The sequence below is a fragment of the Sus scrofa genome, unplaced genomic scaffold (assembly GCF_000003025.6).
Source record: "Sus scrofa isolate TJ Tabasco breed Duroc unplaced genomic scaffold, Sscrofa11.1 Contig944, whole genome shotgun sequence".
Lineage (NCBI taxonomy): Eukaryota > Metazoa > Chordata > Mammalia > Artiodactyla > Suidae > Sus > Sus scrofa.
In genome coordinates, this window is record NW_018085356.1 from 262,922 (window position 1) to 287,896 (window position 24,975).

At 50.5% G+C, this 24,975-nt stretch overlaps 1 protein-coding gene across 12 annotated transcripts in view; it reads right to left on the minus strand.

Annotated features, from left to right (window-relative positions):
* DIP2A (disco interacting protein 2 homolog A) overlaps positions 1-24,975 on the minus strand; it is a 103,512-nt gene that overhangs the window by 54,503 nt on the left and 24,034 nt on the right. For 5 of the 12 annotated variants that reach the window (XM_021082475.1, XM_021082481.1, XM_021082482.1 and 2 more), the window contains 4 exons: positions 17,657-17,771; positions 12,639-12,758; positions 11,109-11,318; positions 6,410-6,547 (listed from right to left, as the gene is read on the minus strand). In XM_021082475.1, coding sequence (XP_020938134.1) covers positions 6,410-6,547; positions 11,109-11,318; positions 12,639-12,758; positions 17,657-17,771 — 583 coding nt within the window. Of the gene's footprint in view, positions 1-6,409; positions 6,548-11,108; positions 11,319-12,638; positions 12,759-17,651; positions 17,772-24,975 lie in introns of all 12 variants that reach the window. The other 7 variants (XM_021082484.1, XM_021082477.1, XM_021082483.1 and 4 more) reach the window with 3 other exon arrangements.

Below are 24,975 nucleotides of genomic sequence, written 5' to 3' on the forward strand. Positions count from 1 at the left end.
CCACCCACATCAGGAAGAGGAGGCCTGATGCACACGCACGAGGACAGTGAGGGCGCCGGGAGGGGCTTTATGTCTGGACTCGGGCGGCAGAGACGAAGGGGACACGTTCCTTCAAAGACACAAAACTGACTCCCGCACAGGAAAATCTGTGTCCTCCGACTAGAAAACAGAAGAGGAAGGAAGAGCTCTCCGTTCATTTTGAGATGAGTATTACCCTGATGTCAAAATCAAAGATCGGACAAGAAGAGTAAGGCCAGTATTATCTCAAACAGACAGAAATCCTTAATGAAAGAGCCGTAAATCGAGTCCACAAGAGATGAAAGAGGTATCGCACCACAGCCAAGTGGGGTTGATCCTGAGAACACGCATTTGGTTTCATCTTCCAAAATCAATCAACGAAATTTACGACATTAACAAACTATGAAAGAAAAATCATATGAGTTGAACAAAAATCAATCAACGAAATTTACGACATTAACAAACTATGAAAGAAAAATCATATGAGTTGAATAGATTTTAAAAATCATTTAACAAGAATCATGATAAAAATGTTCAGAAAAGCAGAGGAGAAAAAAAAAACACCCTCACCCTGGCGAAGAGCATCTATGAAAAACCCACGGCTACCATCACAATGAAAAAGGGACAACATGTGAGTTGCCATGTGGCTCGGGTCCAGCATGGTCACTGCTGTGGCTCCGGGCTGATCCCTGGTCCAGGAACTTGCACGTGCCATGGAAAAATGAAACAGTGGATGCTTTCCCCCAAAACTGGAAACAAGGCAAGCTGTGTCCACTCTTTATAGTTCTGGCATCAGTGGGAGTCTGAGATGCTGTAAATGTTCCTGCAGACAAACAATGTGGAAGGAGAAGTGAAGCGGTACTCACAGGTGATACGTTCACGCATGTGGAAACCTTACAGAATCTACCAACAAAGCTGCTAGAACTAACATAAGGTCAATATACAGAAATCAATTATACTTCTACAAATGGGCGATAAACAACTGGAAAACTGTAAATACTAATCACGACAGCATCGAAATATAACATTTTGGAATTCCCGTTACGGCTCAGCAGTAATGAACCCAACTAGCATCCATGAGGATGTGGGTTCGATCCCTGGTCTCGCTCAGTGGGTTAAGAATCTGGCAATGCCTTCAGCTGTGGTGTAGTTCGCAGATGTGGCTTGGATCCCACATTGCTGTGGCTGTGGTGTAGGCCGGCAGCTACAGCTCTGATTCAACCCCTAGCCTGGGAACCTCCATATGCCACAGGCACAGCCCTAAAAAGAAAGAAAGATATATATATATAACATATTTTGAGATAATTTTAACAAAGCAAGTGCAACATCTGTACATAGAAAGCTACAAAACAGGGCTGAAAAGTTTCTTAAAGAGCTAAGGAAACATAGAGATATGCCATATTTATCAGCTGAAATATACAGTATCATTAAGATGCCAGTACTTTCCGAGGTTATCAAGAGAAAGTCAATGAAGTACCAATCAAAACCTAGCAGGAGGAGTTCCCGTCCTGGCGCAGCAGAAACGAATCCGACTGGGAACCGTGAGGTTGCGGGTTCGATCCCTGGCCTCCCTCAGTGGGTTAAGGATCTGGTGTTGCCATGAGTTGTCGTGTAGGTCGCCGACATGGCTCGGATACTGCGTTGCTGTGGCTCTGGCGTAGACCGGCAGCTGCAGCTCCGATTTGACCTCTAGCCTGGGAATCTCCATATGCCGCAAGTGTGGCCCGAAAAAGCCAAAAAAGAAAAAAACCAGCATGAATTTTGGTAGAAATGAACAAATTGATCTTAAATACATTAAAATGCAAAGGAGCTGGAAAAGCTACGGCTTTTTTTTTTTTTTTTTTTTTTAATGGCAGTATCTGTGGCATATGGAAGTTTGGGGGCCAGAGACTGAATCCAAGTCACAGGTGCAACCTGTGCTGCAGCTGCAACACCAGATCCTTTAACCCACTGTGCTGGGCTGGGTACTGAACCTGCACCTCTGCAGCAACCAGAGCTGCTGCAGTGGATTCTTAACCCACCACACCACATCAGGAGCTCTACTAAGGCCTTCCTTTTTTTTTTTGTCTTTTTGTTGTTGCTATTTCTTGGGCTTTTTGTTGTTGCTATTTCTTGGGCCACTCCCGCGGCATATGGAGGTTCCCAGGCTAGGGGTTGAATCGGAGCTGTAGCCACCAGCCTACGCCAGAGCCACAGCAACGTGGGATCCAAGCCGAGTCTGCAACCTACACCACAGCTCACGGCAACGCCGGATCGTTAACCCACTGAGCAAGGGCAGGGACCGAACCCACAACCTCATGGTTCCTAGTCGGATTCGTTAACCACTGCGCCACGACGGGAACTCCCTACTAAGGCCTTCTTAAACCACAACACCACATCAGGAGCTCTACTAAGGCCATTTTAAAAATAATTTTTAAAGTAATTTGAAGACAAACTACATGATTTCACGATGTATTATAAAACCACACATAATACAATGAGACACCAACGTCACATGCTCTCACTGACACGTGGAATCTGAGAAAAGGACAGACGGAACTTCTCTGCAGAGCAGATGCCGACTCACAGACATTGAACAACTTGTGGTCTCCGGAGGAGACAGTCTGGGGGGTGGGGGATGTGCCTGGGCTGTGGGATGGAAATCCGGTGAAATCAGATTGTTATGATCATTATACAAGCACAGATGTGAGACATTCATTCGAGTAATAAAATAAAATAAAAATAAATAAAAATAAAACCACACTTTAAAAACCCACAACATATAAAAAAAACCATGACAGTATGGAATAAGGACAGACTAATAAAGCAGTGGAATAGCATACAGAGCCGAGAAATAGACCCTCTCGGATGTGGTCCATCAGTCTTCATTACAGACACCAAAGAACCTCTCTGGGGAAAGGATGGCCTTGTAGTATACGGTCCTGGAACAAACTGACATCCACAGACAAGTAGGTGAATTTAGATTTGTGTCTTGCACTGATATTAAATCTAAAACGGATCCTATACCTAAACCTAAAACTATAAAATTCTAGGAGAAAAACTTTATGACTTTGGACTAGGAAAATATGTCTTAGAATGACACAAAAATAGGATTTATAAAAGAAAAAACTGATACACTGGGCTTAAAATTAGAAGCTTCTGCTCTTTGAAATGCATTAAGAGAATGAAAACACAAACCACAGACTGACAGCAAACACAATTTACAGATCTTACAGAGAACCTGTACCTAGGTTATATAAAGAACTCCCAAACTTAATAAGGAAAAACATTTTTTAAAAAATAAGCAAAAGATTTGAACAGGCTCTTCTAGATGGTAACTAAGCATAAGAAAAGATGCTAAATATCATCAGTCCTTAGGGAGATGCAAGTCTAAACTATATGAAACACCTCCACACACCTATTTGAATGGTTAAATTTCAGAAACTAACACCCCCAACTGTCGGCAAGAGTGCGGAGGAACTGGAACTCTTATCACTAATGGCGGGAATATGAAATGGTACAACCATTTCGGAAGTCAGTTTGGAAATTTCTTTTTTCTTTTTCTTTCTTACTTTTTTTTTGGCTCTTTAGGGGCACACCTGCGGCATGTGGAAGTTCCCAGGCTACCGTTAGAATCAGAGCTACAGCTGCCAGCCTACATGACGCAGCCGCAGAAATGCGCATCTGAGCCCTGTCTGTGACCTACAACCACAGCTCACAGCAACGCTGGATCCTTAACCCACTGAGTGAGGCCAGGGATCAAACCTGCGTCCTCACGGATACTGTTCGGATTTGTTTCTGCTATGCCGCAATGGGAACAAGATTTTGCACAGCAAAGGAAACCACAGAAAAGACAAAAAGACAACCTACGGAACGCAAGAAAATTGTTTCAAACGATACAACTGACAAGGGCCTAATCTCCAAAATACACAATTTCTACAACTCAACAGCCAAAAAAAATAACAACCCAATTGAAAAATGGCAGAAGACCTGAATAAACATTTCTCCAAAGAAGACGTACAGATGGCCAATAGGCACATGAAAAAATGCTCAGCATCACTCCTTATTAGACAAACGCAAATCAAAACTACAGTGGGCTACCACCGCACACCAGTCAGAATGGCGATCAGTAACAAGTTTACAAAGACCAAATGCTGGAGAGGGCGTGGAGAAAAGGGAACCTCCTTCACTGTTGGTGGGAATGTCAACTGGTACAACCACTGTGGAAAACAGTATGGAGGAGCCTCAGAAAACTAAACACAGAACTACCGTACGATCCAGCAATCCCACTCCTGGGCACATATCCGGACAAAACTTTCCTTGAAAAAGACACAGGCACTCGTATGCTCATTGCAGAACTATTCACAATAGCCAAGACACGGAAACACCTAAATGTCCATCGACAGATGAATGGATTAAGAAGATGTGGTACATATACACAAAGGAACACTACTCAGCCATAAAAAAAACAAAATAAGGCCATTTGCAATAACATGGATGGACCTAGAGACTCTCATCCTAAGTGAAGTAAGTCAGAAAGAGAAAGACAAACACCACATGATATCACTTACATGAGGAACCTAAACTATGACACGAATGAACTTATCTATGAAACAGAAACAGTCTAACAGACACAGAAAACCAACGTCTGGCGGGGAAAAGGGAGGGGTGGGGGTTGGGATACGCCGGGAGTCCGGGTGTCACACGCAGCGCTGTGGATGGAGGGATGAGCCGCCCAGGGACCGAAACTCGGCATTTTGTAATAACCTACACGAGACAAGAATCTGAAAAAGATGACTCTATAAATATAATGAATCACTCTGCTATACAACTGGAACTCACACCACCCTGGAATCAACTATATTCCAATATAAAATAAATAAATATGTCAAGTGAAAGGAACGAACTATCGATGCATGCAAGAACATGGATGAATTTCAAGATAATTATGCAGAGTGGCAGGAGCCAGACACCAAACAGTAAATGCTGTATGATTCTATTTATACAAAATCCTAGAAAATGCAAACTAATCTACAGTATCAGGAAGTAAATCAGTAGTGGCCCGAGGGGCCAAAAAGGGCAGCAAGGAGCTGTTGAAAGTGCGTGAAGAAGCTCTGAGGAGTGTTGGATGCGCTGGCTGTAGAGGTGGTTTCATGAGTGTGCTTATGTCTTAAAACTTAAAGAAAACAATTAAATACAAAGAGTAACAAATAGGAAGTCTCGTTTGGCTCAGTTGGTTAAGAAACCAACTACTGGCCATGAGGATGTGGGTTCAATCACTGGCCTAGCTCAGTGGGTTAAGGATCTGGCATCACCGCAAGGTACAGTGTAGGCTCAGATCCCACACTGCCATGGCTGTGGCATAGCACAGGAACTTCCATATGCAAAAGTGCCGCCTTAAAAAAAAGTAACAAATTAAATTTTAAAAAGTCTATCTGGAGTTCCCATTGTGGTTCAGTGGTTAGCAAACCCAACTAGCACCCGTGAGGACTTGGATTCGATCCCTGGCCTCGCTCAGTGGGTTAAGAATCCGGCGTTGGCATGAGCTGTGGTGGAGGCCAGGGGCTACAGCACCAATGGGCCCCTAGCCTGGGAACCTCGATGTGCTGTGGGTGTGGCCCTAAAATTTAAAAAAAGTCTATCTACCTGGGGTGCCCTTGTGCGGCAGCAGGTTAAGGGTCCAGCATCATCACTGCAGCAGCTCGGGTTGCTGCTATGGCACAGGTTCAGTCCCTGGCGCAGGAACTTCCACGTGCCAGGGGTGCAAGCAAAAAAAAAAAAAAAAAAAAAAAAAAAATCTGTCTAACCCACGTAAAGCCTGTCAAAGCCTGTTGACTCAGTCTCTCCTTCTGCATTTCAATAAGGAGCTGAAAGATCTCAACAGTTCTGAGATCCTCTGCATTTTTCTGCACCTCAAATTTGGCACACTGGACAGAAGACGCCACAAGATTTTGATAAAACATGCTGGAAATGAGTTCAAAAGGAACTAGTGCAAACGAGGAAACAAGAATCAAGACCGTGGGGACACACAGCCCCGCTGCACTGATTTCACAGGCGCTGGGGAGGGAGCGAGCTGGGCGTCCGTCGCAGGCGGGGCTGCTGTCATGGGTGGGGCTGCGCTGGCACCGAGGCCACACAGGCTCCACACAAAGGAACTCCCAGCTTCTCCTCTTCCTGCGCACTGGAGGCCCGACCTCTCAGGGCGCGGGCTCTCTCCTCCCCACTCCTCGATTCCCGTTTGCCCCGTTCCAAAGCTATTCCTGGTGGTCTCCCCGCAGGAGCGTCACACGGGCCCCTGGGAAGCACCCCACGGTACGTGACGACTGGCTCCACTCTGCTAAAGCCAGGACGCCAAGCGTGGGCCGCCGCCTGAGCCCCGCGGTCCCTAAAGGAGGGAGAGAGGCGTGCTTACCGCCTGCGGTCTCCAGGACGCTCCCACTGCCCGCTCGAGGGGCTCCTCTCCCGGAGGCTGGCTGTGGACGCTCACGGTAGGCGTGCCGGGGCTGCCCAAGGCCCGTGGTGACATCGGGAGGGTCAGCGTGCAGATCTGCTTTTGAAAAACAAACCCAACATAAAAGTGGCCATCAGTTCAAGAGAACACGAAATCGCTGTTCAAACCCCATTTGACTGGAGCTTCACCAGCTGAGCTCTGGCGAGGGAGGGGCATCCCGGGTGATCTGGTGCTGCTGGTTGGTCCCGTGACCTCGGAACTCCCAGCCCGCGTGGGCTCTGCGTGCACATGGCCATGCGATCCTCAGAGGGAACCGGACCGGGACCACCGGTGGCGCAGGAGAGACGGGTGCGAGGGGCTCACCTCTCCTGACGGCCTGGTGAGGACGACCGAGACGCCCTCACGAGGCAGACGGTGGAGGACAAAGAGCCGTTGGTGGGACCCGACCCAGTGCTACTGGCCATTCTTGTTACATGACCAAAAAACCTGCCAAGCGTCTATAAACTACCCCACTCCCCCAAAAGCAAGTCGGATGCCATGAGGACAGAAAAAGGACACAAAACTTGTGTGATCTTCGGAGAATGAACCCACTCAAAGACCATCCTGAACGCCAGTCCAACACGCCCCACCGTTAAGAGGCTGCAGTCCAGCTCTGAAGGCGGAAGGCTCAATGTCACACTTAAAGACAAGTCATATTCGACAGAGAACAGGTCCCAAGTCACTCCTTCCACTGTCTGAACGTACGTCTGGCTCCCATTTCACTGTAGAGTCAACTATGGTTCCGACACGGCTGGCTGTAAGCTGGACAGCAGCCTGGCTGCCGCTGAGCCTTCCTCCGGGGAAGTACAAGTCTGGACCTCCCAGGACCCTCGTCCACTCCGAGAACTGACACTGCTCCGTAACCCACCTGCTCTTCACGTGAAGGCTCCTTCCACCACATACGGCACCTCGATACTCAACAATCTTAAATCCGACCATTTATCTGTCACTTTATAACCCAGGCAGAACGAATCTAAGACTTTTTATAAATACGCAGACAGATGAAATTATGTGGAAGCAAAACAAACTCATTATTAACAGCAGAAAACACCATTCGGAAAAATCTAATTTTAATGACGAGTTTGCACAAACTTGAAAAAGTCTGATATTAGGGAGTTCCCATCGTGGTGCAGGGGAAATGAATTTGACTAGGAACCATGAGGTTGTAAGACCGATCCCTGGCCTCGCTCAGTGGGTTAAGAATCCAGCATTGCCATGAGCTGTGGTATAGGCTGCAGATGTGGCTCAGATCTGGTGTTGCTGTGGCTGTGGTGCAGGCCGGCAGCTACAGCTCTGATTAGACACCTAGCCTGGGAACCTCCATGTGCCATAAGTGTGGCCCTAAAAAAAGAAGGAGTTCCCGTTGCGGCGCAGCAGAAAAGAATCCAACTAGGAACCATGACGTTGCCGGTTTGATCCCTGGCCTCGCTCAGTGGGTTAAGGATCTGGCGTTGCTGTGGCTGTGGTGCAGGCCGGCAGCTACAGCTCTGATTAGACACCTAGCCTGGGAACCTCCATGTGCCATAAGTGTGGCCCTAAAAAAAGAAGGAGTTCCCATTGCGGCGCAGCAGAAAAGAATCCAACTAGGAACCATGACGTTGCCGGTTTGATCCCTGGCCTCGCTCAGTGGGTTAAGGATCTGGCGTTGCTGTGGCTGTGGTGTAGGCCGGCAGCTACAGCTCTGATTAGACCCCTAGCCTGGGAACCTCCATATGCCGTGGGTGCGGCCCTAAAAAGACAAAAAAAAAAAAAAAACAAAACAACAAAAAGAAAAAAAAGTTTGATATTAATGAATAGCATTTTAAAGTATGCCTGTCATGGAGTTCTTTCAGTTTAAAAAGAAATCTCCCTACTCTTCCAAATCTAGCAGTAAATAAATAAATGATTTGAAAAATATTCACGAAAAAGGTATAAACAATAACTTAACTACAAAGCAGTTTTTTAAATAGCTGTATAAAAATAAACAATCTGGAGTTCCCGTCGTGGCGCAGTGGTTAACGAATCCGACTAGGAACCATGAGGTTGCGGGTTCGGTCCCTGCCCTTGCTCAGTGGGTTAACGATCCGGCGTTGCTGTGAGCTGTGGTGTAGGTTGCAGATGCGGCTCGGATCCCACGTTGCTGTGGCTCTGGCGTAGGCCGGAGGCTACAGCTCCGATTGGACCCCTAGCCTGGGAACCTCCATATGCCGCAGGAGCGGCCCAAGAAATAGCAACAATAACAACAACAACAACAACAACAACAAAAAGACAAAAAAAATAAATAAATAAACAATCTACACTCAAAATAAAAATGAACTCTGTAACTGAAAAGTACTGCTTTTAGGGAGTTCTCGCTGTGGCACAATGGGTTAAGGACCTGATGTAGGTACAGCTGGAGCTCAGATTCGATCCCTGGACTGGGAACTTCCACATGTTGCAGATATGAGCCAAAAAGAAAAAAAAAAGTACTGTTTTTAAATACAGGTATTTATGTTCAAATGTCTTATGTGTATGATTTTCTTAACCCCAAATTGAAAACGATATTTTTTTTCTTTTTAAGGCTACACCTGAGGCATATGGAAGTTCCTGGGCCAGGGGTCAGGTCTGAGCTGCAGCTGCTGCCTACACCACAGCCACAGCAACACCAGATCCTTAACCCACTGAGCAAGGCCAGGGATTGAACCTGCACCCTCAGAGACAACACCGGGTCCTTACCACAACGGGAACTCCAAATAATGATACCTATTTTTAAATACCTTTAGCTAACGTTTCCCACCTCAAAAATTTTTACTTAATATAGTCATCTTTCTATACATCTTTCCTTAGCCCAAAGTGCAGGATTCCCTAGTATCTGAAACTAAAACAAAGGATGAATTTTATAACAGGGAGAAGAAAGTGGAATATTTTCAGATTTAAAAATTCAGGTCAAACATTCAGCACGTGAAGGCTACAAACGACAGGGAAGTGTTAAGCAGAGCCCCGGGCACGATGTTCAGAACTGACCAGAACTAACCACACAGCGTGTACGTGAGGCCAAGCCCGTGGGAGGAGGAGAGACGTCTCAGCCACACCTGCAGATGTCAGCAGGCCCCCCCACACACACAGGTGAAGAACCCCCCTCCTAAGTCTTTACAGCCAGGACCTTGCAGAGTGGAGGCAAACTCAGACCCGCCTTACAGGCAAAAGACCCCACAACCCCCGGGAAGGCAGGGCGGGTTAAACATCTGGAACTGCGGTCACCTTTTCCTGTTAAACATGCTTTTACTGCTAACCCGCCAGGAACGCTGTGAATCACAGCAAGGCAGCGGCTATTCCACCCAGCTAGGATCGCACTGCTCTGCTTCCCCACACCCTGCACCCCAGACAGAGCTTCAGGCAGCTGAACAGCCGAGAGAACATTCGAGCACTACGGCTTCCTCACATTGGAGGTAGCTGTGTACTTGCAGTAAGTCAGATTCCCTGACAAAGAGGAAAAATGCGTCTTTCTCAAGCTGTTCCCAACCTTTCCACTGCAAACGCCCCTGAGGACAGGTGAGCTGGCAGGGCCCCGGGAAAGCTACCAAACAAGCTGGGCGGGCTGCTTCTGAAGAGCCTTTTCTCGTAAAGCATGCTGCCTGGGACAGTCCTGACAGCCTGGCCTTGGTGGCCTTGGCAGCTACTCTGTGTGCTGGAAGCTGCTCGAGGCATCTGAGTTCTCATCTAAGACTCACAGCTTGGCACAGAAACGTGCAGGCTCTGGGAAATGACTCGAACCGGTCAGTCACTCAGAACTTCCAGTCCAGCCAAAGACCAAGACCTCAGCGACGGCAGCTCGGCACCGAGACCAGCACCTGCCTGTGGGTGTTTCGCCTCCTGGGACTACCCTCCGCCCCCGCAAAAAAAACCTGGCCTGTCATGGGTGCACTGCTGATGCATCATTTCAGTTCTAGCAGAACAGCAACTGACAGCAAGAAAAGGAATAGGAATCAGAAAACTGTGAGTCAGCCCCGGCTCCACCTCCTGCTACCTGCGTGCTCTCAGGCAAGATGCAATCCCCGACTTTCCCCTTCCTCCACATCTAGAAAAAGAGGGTGTTAGGATGAGTCCCCAGCAGTGCTGACGCACCATCTTGAGGCACCGGTACAAGAATGTATGTGGGCTTCGCCAGCTACCTTACTATTTTTGTTTAAAAAATATATGATTTCAAATAATGAGAGGTTTGCAATGTTTTCCTATCTGAGATCAACGTAATTTAAAGGACCAGGTGACCTGGAAGAGGTCCAGGCATCTTCGTGGCCGAGCTCTGACTGACATCTCTTTCCAGGTCGAGGGGTGTCTAGGCTGGCATGTCCCCAGCCCCTGCCTCGGGACACCCACAGCGGGACAGCCCAGGCCTCCAGCTGCACCTGTGCAGGCAGCAGGTGACCTGTGCCAGCCACCGCCCAGCGCGGGACACGGGAGGTCCAGAAACACCCGGCACGTGCCGGGTCCTAGAGGAGGCCCACAGGCCACAGCGTCTGGGGTTGCCAGACCACAGCAGCAGCGGACCGTGGTTCCCAAGAGGACGGAAAGAGGACGTGGTTCTCCCGGAAGCAAAGGAGAGGGGGGGTCTCGGTGGGCACAGGGGTGCCCCTCCCTGGAGGCTCCCTGCGCCGTTACTGACCTATGTGCGCGAGGGCCGCGGGGCCTGCGAGCGCGGCGGCGGGGCTCCCTCCCGGGTGAGATGAGGTGGAAGATGCGGAGGAGGAGGTGGACGAGCCCTGACCGGCCTGGCCGAGCCAGGGCTGGACGCTGGGATGGCTCTGCAGCGGGGTGGAGGCGAGTCGCACGGGTCGCCGTAAAGAGCCCTCGTCTTCTGAGGCAGACGACGTGTCTGTGGTTAAAATAACGAGGACAGGCATGATGTGGGGGTGCCCTCGAGGGGCAGAGGGCCCACACTGGCCCGGGCCCGGGCCCTGCACCGGCACTGCTGCCCCCAGAAGTGGAGAAGGGCCTGCATCTGACGGACCGTAAGACCCAGGGGCCGCTTGGGAACCTGGTTTCGCCCGGGCTCCCCCAGAGGCCTCGGTGCACACGCCCAACCCCAGGGAGGCCAGGCTCACTTCCCCAGGCGCCGAGGGGGCCCAGACCATCACTGCATCCTCAGGGGAGGTGACTGAGCTCAGAAAAGAACGCTTTCCCAAGACAAGCGCCTCAGGTGCCAGCATCCGCATGAGGTCGGGTTCCACCCCATCGGCACGACCACGCGTCGTCACGTCACGGGCTTCACAGGCGTTAGGAAGGGCTTCGAAAACGGGGTAGTGTCTACACGTATGCGTAGAAACAATCTGACAGCCATTCCTAAGACTTTTTCAACAATATACACGTTTTCTTCCTGGCCACCCCGTGGTGTATGGCGTTCCCGGGCCAGGGATCAGATTAGCTGCCACTGTGACCCAAGCCGCACGTGCAGCAGTGCTGGATCCTTAACACACCGTGACAGGCCAGGGATCAAACCTGTGCCCCAGCGCTCCCAAGAGGCCGCCGATCCCACCGCGCCACAGCGGGGACTGCTAAACTTTTTTTCTAAATGAGGAAGCATCACCAGAAGACCATGTTATCTTGTGAATCTGGTGTCAGACCAAGGACACGTGTCATGTTGTGTGACTTAAATAACACGGACGGACAGATACACAGACACGCAGCCTCGTGTTCTCAGAGCCTCGACAGGCCTCACGAGGAAATGCCAAGCGCACGTCCTGAGGAGAAACGCCACCGAAGGTTTTCTTGTCCAGTGGTAACCACAGCAACACAACTGAAAACCCGTCCAAACAGCCTAGAGTCTCCTACCTCAGACCTGGTGACCGTGAAGTAAATCATAGTGAGAGATGCAAGAGCCATCTCACAACTCTGAATCAGGGGAGCGCTCTCACTGCACGAGCACTTACGCGGGCTCTGCTCTTTACTGAAAGACACGAATGCATCTTTTAAATTCAAATCCACACAGACGTCCTGTAGGAAGCAAGCCTCTGCTGGGTCAGGGCCACGCTGGGTCTGTGCCCGGGGAGCCCCGGCTGAGCAGTGCCTCGTGCATGTGCAGGTGCTTGTGTGTGTGTGCACGTGAGCGAGTGCACACACGCACACGCTCGCACACACTCTTTACTCCTCCACCCCAGCACGAAACCTCACCAGGCCCCCGGGCCCTGCCCAGTACCTGGGGGGGTGTAGGCCTCCGCGGACGCAGGCGCCAGGGCAGAGCGCCTCTTGGACGGCATTGGCATCTTCCTCTCTCTGTATTTGGCCAGCGCTGCCTGCACAGCCTCCGTGTGAACATCTGTACAGAAGGAACAACAGCAAAACACACGTTACAGGACCCCTTGTGAAGTAACAAAACTACGGCTCACGTTCTTACTTGTTTCCACCGCATGTGAAGGGAACACAACCTTGGCTTACAGGCGGGTCCCACACACTGAACCTAGATTTCTACAAATATTCCTTCCTTGTGGACTTGACTTTGCAGATATTTTCAGATTCAAATCAAGAAGAAGACGATCCCCACGCTGAAAAGAAGATGACCCCGTGTGCTCCGGCAGGGGTCCCCGCAGCGCTCCCCGCAGCGCTTAGACTCTGGGTCAGGCAGAGCCACAGGAGGAACGCTGGGTCAGCGTCTAGGCGGCCGCTCTAGCACCGCGCCCAGGACAGGCACACAGCTCTCTCTGCAGGCACGCTGCCCGGGCCATGGGGCACAGCGCGTCTGTGGTGAGCAGGAGAGACCAAGGGGAGAGGGGCCTGCTGGTCTCAGCCCATCGTCCCTCTCTGGGAACCCAGATGCTGACGAGGGAGGAGACAAGACGAGACCAAGGAAGCGAGGGAACCCGCCAGGCCCGAACCCGAATGGAGGCGTCTGCATGAGCACACACGGCGCTTGTCTTTAACTGGCACGTCTGGCCTCTGTCCACTAAAAGCGTCTGGACATGATGCCCAGCCCGAGAGCAGTGAGCCTCGCTACCACCAGAAGGTCTTCACATTCCACCCTGGCTGCCAGCCCCCTGAGAAAAGGTGATTCCGGGGTGGGGGCAGGAGACACAGAGGAACCTGCAGCAGCGCCTCCTAACAGCCCACAAGCACACGCCCAACAGCCTGGGCGTCCGGGGCAGAGCTGGAGACGCTCGCCATGGCCAAGGACAGGGCAGTTTGAACCTCACCAGGTACAAATGCAAGAAGGGACCAAACACCGGCTATGATGCTAAAAACAAGCAAAGGAAAGGAAGGGAGGGGAGACCGGAAGTGAAATTAACTGGCTGCCAAGGGAAGACGCCAGGGACCCCACCTGCGGTCATTTGGAAAATAAGCGCGTGCGTGGAAAGAACCCGCACGTGCCTGGCTCCCTCCACCGTGCGCTGAGTGAGCACAGGTTTCTCTCCATAGCAGTCCAGCCACTGAAGGAAGGATGACAGAGCTGGATTCACCATTGTGCCAGCCTAACAAACATCATCATGCATCTGCCAGCTTCCCAAGGAAGAGAGAGCATCCGGCCTGCTGCACCCCCGTGGAAGGACACAGACCCTACCCGGCCCGCTGGAGCCTAGGGAGCGCGGAGCTCAGGGCTATACTCAGAGGGCCACCAGACCACCTGCCATGTGTCCATCTTATCTGGATCCTGGGACCAAGCAAACAGTTTTTTAAAAGCCACATGAACACTGGCGGTATTTGATCCTAAGGAATTACTGCAAATTATTTCATGATAATGGTTTTATCTTTTAGAAATACAGGCATTCTTTTCAGATACAGAGACTGAGGATATGATGGCATCTACATGAAATAACATGGTCTCTGGAATCTGCTTCAAAGTCCCTGGGGAGGGGAGAAAGCAGGGGGCTGGTGACAAACCCAAGACTGAGTGTGGTGGGGGTGGCGGGAGCCAGACAGCAAGGCCAGGGGCTCATCACAGGATCAAGTCCATGTGTCCAAATTTTTCTCCAACAAGACCTCTTTAAAGCATTTAGAAACCTTACAGTAAAATGGTTTATAGGGTGCTGATCAGGAAAGATAAAAAATTCACACCTAGGTGTATTAAAATGAAATTTATAGGAAGTTCTCCTGTAGCTCAGGATCTCGTGTTGCTGTGGCGCAGGTCACAACAGCACGCGGTGCAGGGAAGATCCCTGGACCGGGAACTTCCACATGTTTTGGGTGCAGCAAAAAAGTTTTTTTAAACATCAAAGAGAGTAATAAGACAATTCTAAAAGCTTCCGGGAAAAAAAAAAAAAAAAGAAGTGTAAATCAACTTAAAGGACCAAGAAACACACTGACTTTACTCAATAGTCACCACTAGACACAAGACAACGCAGCTGAAGGAAAAAAGTGTTGAACCTAGAGTTACATAAGCCAATTATCTCTTTTTTTTTTTTTTTTTTTTTTGTCATTTGTCTTTTTTGTTGTTGTTGTTGCTATTTCTTGGGCCGCTCCCGCAGCATATGGAGGTTCCCAGGCTAGGGGTTGAATCGGAGCTGTAGCCACCGGCCTACGCCAGAGCCACAGCAACGCCGGATCGTTAACCCACTGAGCAAGGGCAGGGATTGGACCCTCAACCTCATGGTTCCTAGTCAGATTCGTTAACCACTGCGCCACCACGGGAACTCCTCATTTTTTTTTTTTTTTTTTTTTTTTTTGGCCATGCCCACAGCATGCAGAAGTTCCCAGGCAGGGATTGAACATGCACCACAGTTGTGACCCAAGCCACAGCAGTGACAACGCCAGATCCTTAACCTGATGAGCCACCAGGGAACTCCTAGCCAAATAACCATTTAAACTTGAGGGTCTAATAAGAACATTCCCAGACATACAACCAAAAACATCCATGGAAGACAGTGCTCAGGAGTGGGAGCCAGACCCAGGAGTCCTTACAACAGAGCTGGCTGTGACCGCGGACACACACTTCAACTTCACTGCTGACTCAGAAACAGACAAAACCTAAACACAGATGAGACAGCGGAGACTAAAAATCTCGGCAATATCAACACTAGACAGTATAAAACAACAGACCCAAGAAGCGCGACAAACCCCACCACGAGGAACGAAGACAACCACACCAAGACTCAGCCCAACCAAATCACTCAAAGCCAGTGAAGGAGAAAAATCTTAAAAGTGCCGGGGGGAAAAAGACACAGTACCTGCAAGGAAACAAGGGTGAGGGCAGGCGTGGAGAAATAACACAGCCGATGTGAGCAATTACTGCTAAGCTGCCGTCACTGAGAGGGCAAGGCCTTGCCGTACAGAGGCAAATGCAGCAGGAGACTAGGACAGAGCCCAGAAAGTCACACACGCACGTGCAGCTGCTTTTAGACAAAGAAGCAAAGGCAATGCTTCTCAACAAACGCAAGCGACGATGGGATTCCCAAGCTCGAAACACTAAGTCTGGGGCCATAGCTTAAACTCATAGGAAAATTAACTAAAATCTAAACCATAGACCTAAAGATAAAACCTAAAACTATAAAAATCTTTTTGACCTTAGGTTTAGAAAAGATTTCTTTTAAAAAAATTTTTAAATGTTATGGTTGCACCCGCGGCACGTGGAAGTTCCTGGGCCAGGGACGGAATCTGAGCCACAGCTGCACCCTACACCACAGGTACAGCAATGCCGGATACTCTAACCCACTGCACCGGCCAGGGATCGAACCCGCCCTTATGCAGCAACCCAAGTGCAGTTGGATTCTTAACCCACTGTGCCACAGCAGGAACTCCTGGCAAAGACTTCTTTGATACAAGAACGAAAGCACTCCTCATGAAAAGCTGATTCGCTGGACTTCATTAAAATCAAAAATTTCTGCTACAAGAGCCATTCTAAGAAAATGCAAAAGCCACACAAAGCCTTGGAGAAAAGAAGAGCAAAGCACATTTCTGATAAAGGCCTTATTTTCAGAAAGTAAAAGAAGAACCAGACACAGATCACAAGGGCAGCACACCGGTCATCAGTGTCCGTCACACGGAGAGGAAGCGGGGGGAACAGAGGAGGAGGCCAGGCAGGGACGGGACGCCTCCACGACCCCTCTGGTGGAGCACAGGACCAAAGGCGACACCACTCAGTGAGCCGCCCATCTCGGGGTCAGGGAGTTAAGGTCACGTTTCCTTTTGCTCTTAGACCTGGTGTAATAGCCTGTATGACATGCATCATTTATGTAATCAGAAAAGAAACTATCATCAGTGCAATGAAGTTTTTGATGTATATTAAGTTGGTAAGAAATTATCTGATCAAAATTTTTTCAAATCACTTCAACACACTCCCATGTTGACACAATAATATTTAACATTTTAATATTCTTTTTAGATATTAAGACAAAAATGGCCATTTCTTCATCACTAAGTTTTTCTTTACATAAAGTTTACCGAAAGAGCTTAAATATAAAGGAAATAATTCAATCAAACGATGGTGAAAATACTGTTAAACAGGAGTTCCCATCGTGGCTCAGTGGTTAACGAATCCAACTAGGAACCGTGAGGTTGCAGGTTCAATCCCTGGCCTCACTCAGTGGGTCAAGGATCTGGCATTGCCGTGAGCTGTGGTTTAGATCACAGACACGGCTCAGATCTGGCGTTGCTGTGGCTCTGGTGTAGTCCGGTGGCTACAGCTCCTATCAGACCCCTAGCCTGGGAACCTCCATGTGCTGTGAGAGCAGCCCTGGAAAAGACAGAAAGACAAAAAAAAAAAAAAAAAAAAAAAAAGAAAAGAAAATATTGTTAAACAGGTGAAAGAATATTAAAAAATTATCAATATGTTATCTATAACCGAAAACATGATTTTTTTCAATAGGTGGTCTGGTAATTCAAATAAAATGCCGGAGAAAAATTTAAATATTTATAAAAGCACTGAAAGAGTTGCAGAAATCTAATTAGAAGGAAATCTCCAAAATTAGAGAATGAAAAAAATACTAAACTAGGAAAGCTGGTCCCTAAGGCATAAAACCACCAACACCCACCCAAAGCTCTAGGTGGAGAAATGGACACAAATATCTGCAGAAACTAAGCTAGTGGGGAAGGAAGGACTCGCTTTCTCCTGAGATTACTGTAAGCATCCCGAGTGCAATTACACTACATTAAAACATGCTGAATTATGTCAAAGTTATATCTTTTCTTAAAAAACATGATTCGGTCAATTATCACTCAAGTGAAAAGAATTTCACAGCAGAGACACATGTCCAAGCTGAGCCTGTAGGTCTCTGGTCCCTACCTGACCTGAAGCGCTCATCCCGTGTATTGCTGGGCCGTGGCTTCTGCGGTCTGAGTGCGGGCGCCGTGGAGGGTGCGGGCCCAGGGAGTCTGCTCTCTGCTTGGAGGGATGGGTCTGCTCCTGAAACACGATTTACAGGAATGTTTTGGGTAAACATTTTGCTTTCCCAATAATGGAAAAACCCATGTAAAACGGCCCCCGCTCTCCCACACTGCTACACAGCCCCCACCGCACACCAGGACCAAGCACGTGCCCTCCTCCACCCCCCAGAAGACCCTGAGCCTGGGGCAGGGATGGAGTCGGCGAGGCCCACTTCCAGCCCCCTCCACCCAGGGCCGGCCCAACCTGTCCTCATGGCACAGCACACACAGCCCTTGTGAAATGGCCAGCGTCTCTTTTCTTGGCACTGTCCATGGTGTCAGCAAACCCAGCAGGCAAGAGCCCACAAAGCCACACCAAGGGTGTCGCCAGCTGCCCTCAGGCACAGGTGGAAAAGAAGCAGGGCAGGAGAGGAGCGAGAGGCTCGGAGGCCTCAGGTGCTGACAGCCTCTGCCCGCGACACCTGCAGGTGTGGGGTCTTCACGCTCCATCGCAGGCCCACAGGCTCTCACATCCACGGCCCCAAACACAGGCCTTGTGACCGTGTGATGAGTAAAGGAACAGTGGACAAGCACAGGCCATGAAACAGAGTCCCTGATATTGTCTGAATCCTAACTTGCTGGTGTTTAAGAATAGCACGAAACAAAGCCTTCAGTTGGGTTTCATCGAAATAACCTGCTTAAGAAGTTCCCCCTGTGGCTCAGCGGTTAGCGAATCCGACTAGGAACCATGAGGCTGTGGGTTCAATCCATGGCCTCGTTCAGTGGGTTAAGGATCCCGCATCGCCGTGAGCTATGGTGCAGATCACAGGTGCAGCTTGGATCCTGCGTTGCTGTGGCCCTGGTGTAGGCTGACAGCTACAGCTCTGATTGGACCCCTAGCCTGGGAACCTCCACACGCCATGGCAGCGGCCCTAGAAATGGCAAAAAAAAAAAAAAAAAAAAAAGACAATAATAATAATAATAATAATCTGCCTAATTTTAGCCTTTGTTTCAAGACATTTCATAACCATGGCCAGCAGGGACTCCAGCCCCACAGCTTCCCCAGCCCTTGTCAGTGCCTGAAAATCAGCAGCCTATCCCCACTTGAGCCAGTTAGGTCGTGACCTCTGATGGACCCGGTATGGCAGAAGGGACGCTGGGTGACTTCTAAGGCCAGTCATGAAAGGCCCCCCAGCCCCTCAGTTCTCTGTGATGACACATTGAGAGGACAGGAGTTGGAGGCCACGGGGCCCAGTGCTCTGCTGCCTGAGACTCCCAGCACTTACCCCACGGCTGTGACCGAGGAGCCCCCATCCCCTGGGACACAGGCTCTGGTTCCAGGGACAGGGAGCTGCTGCCCTCAGAGCTTGGCCAACCTGCAGGTTTATGGGCAGAACAGATGCTGCTGCCACAGTTTTAAGCACCACATTTTGGGTGTTGGGCATACAGTGGACAGAACACCCTCCCTGGAAGCCAAGGCTTAGCTCTTCAAAATGTGAACGTATTCACACACACATATGTATCCATGCATAAACGTGTGTAACATACAGCAGTGCCGGTCAGCTCTGTTTGTGGCGTCTTGTTTCTTGTCACTGGACAAAATTTCTTTCAAGTCCATAATGGAGAATATACAGAGTCTTACGCATCATGGACTAGAAACAGGCCTGTTGCAGGGTAACGCGTGCGCCTACGGACATGCTCACACTTACACATCCAAATGGTGCTTTTACTGAGAGCCGTTCATTTATCCAGCAAAGATAACAAACCCCACGGGAAATAACTGGATGAAAGAGCAGGTCTATTTTTAATTTTAACAGATACCCAGAGATAACTTCTCAGAAAGGTTGGAGCAATTGGCACTCCCACCATGTGCCACTACCCCACACCTCTGTCAGCACTGCATGTCACAAGCTTCAGAATTTTGCCCATCTGATAGGAGAAAAATGGTTCACTAATTTGCATTTCCATGTCTCCCCGTGAGGCCGAACATACTTTAATGTTTACTGCCCATCTGTATGTCCTCTTCTTTGAATTTCTGCTAACTCTATCCAGCTAAAGAGCCCCCAGAGGGCCTGCAGGAAGCCCTGGTCAGCTGGAGGCACCGCTTGGGCTGCATACACCTCCCAGGGCCCCGGCCGGCTCGTCGCGGTTCAGCCACTCCGCAATGCTTTCCTTCATCGGGAGCCATGCACACTGCTTTGCTTTTCCAGGTCTCCTATCCCCACTCAAAGGTTTGCTCCTGAATTTCACAGTATTTTCTAATTACAAACATATTTAGAGCTTTAATCCTTCTGAAGTTTATGTTCACTAGTTACAGAAAGAAGAGTCCCACTGCTGCCTCCACAGGGAGGGTGCCGGTTAATTAAGTAAACCCTCCCTCCTTTGAATTCTCCTGAATCATTTCTTTTCTTTTCTTTTTAGGGCCACACCCATGGCATATGGAGGTTCCCAGGAGAGGGATCCAATCGGAGCCATAGCTGCCGGCCTACACCACAGCCGCAGCAACACAGGGTCCAAGCCACATCTGCGAGCTACACCACAGCTCACAGCAACACCAGATGCTTAACCCATGGAGCGAGGCCAGGGATCAAACGCGCAACCTCCTGGTTCCTCGTCGGATTCGCTTCCACTGCGCCGCCACAACGGGAACTCCTTGAAATCACCTCTCGGTGCCCCTCCCTCCCAGGCCCTCCACCAACACGCTCCTGCTGGGACCCTCAGCGGCACACAATCAGGCCTGACACCCTGAAGGCCAGTCCTTTCTCACTGCTATTCTTAAAAATGTACTGGCTACGCTCAGAATTTTTCTTCTTCAAGTGGGATATTATTCCAATGCCAGGTTTGGGGTAGGGATAACCAGCCATGGCTATCCAGACTGAACTGCATCTTAGTCACATGTTAATTTGGGAAGTAGTTCTGGAATATTAAATTTTTCCATTTAAGATATTTGTTTATTTTAGGTTCTTGGTTACTTTTTTCAAATAGATTGTATGATCCTAACATAGGTTCTGTGGCTTTCTTGCTAAATGTCCCAAAAACATTTGACAGAGAGTTCCTGCTGTGGTGACAAACCCGACTAGGATCCATGAGGATGCGAGTTCAACCCCTGGCCTCGCTCAGTGGGTTAAAGGATCCGGTGTGGCCATGAGCTGTGGTGTAGGTCGCAGACATGGCTCGGATCCTACGTTGCTATGGCTGGGGCGTAGGCCAGCGGCTATAGCTCTGACTCAATCCCTAGCCTGGGAACATCCATATGCCACAGATGCGGCCCCAAAAAGAATTAAAAAAAATTTTTTTGACAGTTTATTGCCATTACGAATATGAGTTGTTTCATTAACAGAAATATGGCCAAAAAGCTATTGATTCCTGCATATTCGTCTTCTATCCATATTTGCATATTTGATACTTACATGTGTCTTACTAATTCGAATGGTTAAGTAAGCAGTCACCTAGATTTTAAGGGTGTAAAATAATAGCACCTGGAAGAGAAGCTGACGGTCTATGCTAACACCCCTCTGCCCTGTGCCCACGGGGATGCACAACAAGCACCCCTGGCCCTGCTCAGAGCAAAAATGCAATGGCCTGCAAGCACCCAGCTGGACAGCTGCTGTGAGTGTCAGGCAAATGGACGTCACGACGCTTGTGACAGTTTCCTCCAGTCTCAGTGTGCGTTTCTATTTTATTTTGGACGAATGAATGTCGGCATACAGAGTCTCTTCAGCCTTCTTCTTACTGATTTACTACAAAATATATCATACCGACATAGGCAGAGTAAAACTTGTGTTCAGTTTACAGACTATTTTATAGGAAAAAATACAGAACCACTGTGCTAGTTAAGAAACAAACACTCAACTGCCTTAGAGCTCCCGGGGCCCCTCCAGCCTCACTTCACAAGGAAACGGCGCGCTCACCTCCGGGCAGACCGCCTCCCTCCCTGCCAGTCTTTACCAGCTATGACAAGGTCGCAAACGGCAGTGCGGCATTATTTTAGTTTTACTGCATATATTCTCATGTGATCATTTAGTTTCATTGGTTATAATCTCTCGTGATCGTTCAGTTCCACTGGTCACACTCCCGGGGGGTCGTTCAGTTCCACTGGTCACACTCCCGGGGGGTCGTTCAGTTCCACTGGTCACACTCCCGGGCGGTCGTTCAGTTCCACTGGTCACACTCCCGGGCGGTCGTTCAGTTCCACTGGTCACACTCCCGGGGGGTCGTTCAGTTCCAATGGGTACACTCCCGGGCGGTCGTTCAGTTCCACTGGTCACACTCCCGGGCGGTCGTTCAGTTCCACTGGTCACACTCCCGGGCGGTCGTTCAGTTCCACTGGTCACACTCCCGGGGGGTCGTTCAGTTCCAATGGGTACACTCCCGGGCGGTCGTTCAGTTCCACTGGTCACACTCTCGGGCGGTCGTTCAGTTCCACTGGTCACACTCCCGGGCGGTCGTTCAGTTCCACTGGTCACACTCCCGGGCGGTCGTTCAGTTCCACTGGTCACACTCTCGGGCGGTCGTTCAGTTCCACTGGTCACACTCCCGGGCGGTCGTTCAGTTCCACTGGGTACACTCCCGGGCGGTCGTTCAGTTCCACTGGGTACACTCCCGGGCGGTCGTTCAGTTCCACTGGTCACACTCTCGGGCGGTCGTTCAGTTCCACTGGGTACACTCCCGGGGGGTCGTTCAGTTCCACTGGTCACACTCCCGGGTGGTCGTTCAGTTCCACTGGTCACACTCTCGGGCGGTCGTTCAGTTCCACTGGTCACACTCTCGGGCGGTCGTTCAGTTCCACTGGTCACACTCCCGGGCGGTCGTTCAGTTCCACTGGGTACACTCCCGGGCGGTCGTTCAGTTCCACTGGGTACACTCCCGGGGGGTCGTTCAGTTCCACTGGTCACACTCTCGGGCGGTCGTTCAGTTCCACTGGTCACACTCCCGGGGGGTCGTTCAGTTCCACTGGTCACACTCCCGGGCGGTCGTTCAGTTCCACTGGGTACACTCCCGGGGGGTCGTTCAGTTCCACTGGTCACACTCCCGGGCGGTCGTTCAGTTCCACTGGTCACACTCCCGGGCGGTCGTTCAGTTCCACTGGTCACACTCTCGGGTGGTCGTTCAGTTCCACTGGTCACACTCCCGGGTGGTCATTCAGTTCCACTGGTCACACTCCCGGGTGGTCGTTCACTTCCAATGGGTACACTCCTGGGTGGTCGTTCAGTTCCACTGGTCACACTCCCGGGCGGTCGTTCAGTTCCACTGGTCACACTCCCGGGCGGTCGTTCAGTTCCACTGGTCACACTCCCGGGGGGTCGTTCAGTTCCAATGGGTACACTCCCGGGCGGTCGTTCAGTTCCACTGGTCACACTCTCGGGCGGTCGTTCAGTTCCACTGGTCACACTCCCGGGCGGTCGTTCAGTTCCACTGGTCACACTCCCGGGCGGTCGTTCAGTTCCACTGGTCACACTCTCGGGCGGTCGTTCAGTTCCACTGGTCACACTCCCGGGCGGTCGTTCAGTTCCACTGGGTACACTCCCGGGCGGTCGTTCAGTTCCACTGGGTACACTCCCGGGCGGTCGTTCAGTTCCACTGGTCACACTCTCGGGCGGTCGTTCAGTTCCACTGGGTACACTCCCGGGGGGTCGTTCAGTTCCACTGGGTACACTCCCGGGCGGTCGTTCAGTCCACTGGTCACACTCCCGGGGGGTCGTTCAGTTCCACTAGTCACACTCTCGGGTGGTCGTTCAGTTCCACTGGTCACACTCCCGGGTGGTCATTCAGTTCCACTGGTCACACTCCCGGGTGGTCGTTCACTTCCAATGGGTACACTCCTGGGTGGTCGTTCAGTTCCACTGGTCACACTCCCGGGCGGTCGTTCAGTTCCACTGGTCACACTCCCGGGCGGTCGTTCAGTTCCACTGGTCACACTCCCGGGGGGTCGTTCAGTTCCAATGGGTACACTCCCGGGCGGTCGTTCAGTTCCACTGGTCACACTCTCGGGCGGTCGTTCAGTTCCACTGGTCACACTCCCGGGCGGTCGTTCAGTTCCACTGGTCACACTCCCGGGCGGTCGTTCAGTTCCACTGGTCACACTCTCGGGCGGTCGTTCAGTTCCACTGGTCACACTCCCGGGCGGTCGTTCAGTTCCACTGGGTACACTCCCGGGCGGTCGTTCAGTTCCACTGGGTACACTCCCGGGCGGTCGTTCAGTTCCACTGGTCACACTCTCGGGCGGTCGTTCAGTTCCACTGGGTACACTCCCGGGGGGTCGTTCAGTTCCACTGGGTACACTCCCGGGCGGTCGTTCAGTCCACTGGTCACACTCCCGGGCGGTCGTTCAGTTCCACTGGTCACACTCCCGGGGGGTCGTTCAGTTCCACTAGTCACACTCTCGGGTGGTCGTTCAGTTCCACTGGTCACACTCCCAGGGGGTCGTTCAGTTCCACTGGGTACACTCTCAGGGGGTCGTTCAGTTTTACTGGTCATACTCTCAGGTAATTGTTTCTGTCACCCCCCATTATGTTTATGAGAGGCATCGTTGCTGATACGTGTACATTCGGCTGATGGACATTTCAGCACTTGTCAGTTGCGGAAGAAGCATTCTGTGTACAGAACAAGAACGAGGTGTGGGCAGGCAGGGTTTCTGCCTGAGGGCGAGCCACATCCTCTCCACCCTGCCAGGGCCCACGACCCTGCTGGCACACTCCCGTCTGACCCTCTCCAACAACCCAAGGGACCTGTGGTTCAGTCTGTGCCTCTCTGACCACCCCCAAGGTGAAGTATTTTTGTTTCCTTGCTGACTATTAGGGTTTCCTCTAATGAGATACTTATTCAAGTCTTCAGCCCATTTTTTTGTTTTGTTTTGTTTTTGTCTTTTGTCTTTTTAGGGCCACACCCATGGCACATGGCGGTTCCCAGGCTAGGAGTCGAATTGGAGCTACAGCTGCCAGCCTACACCACAGCCACAGCCACACAGGATCCAAGCAATGTCTTGACCTACACCACAGCTCCATGGCAACGCTGGACCCTAACCCACTGAGCGAGGCCAGGGATGGAACCCGCAAGTTCGCGGTTCCTAGTCGGATTCATTTCCGCTGCACCATGGCGGGAACTCCTCAAGTCTTTAGCCCATTTTTATATTGGCCTTTAAAACAATCATGTTGAGGGACTTTCTGGGTATTTAAGGTTGAAATTCATTAAAATTAAGTGAAAAGTTCAGCCTCCCAGGCACACTACTACAAGTACTCAGTAGC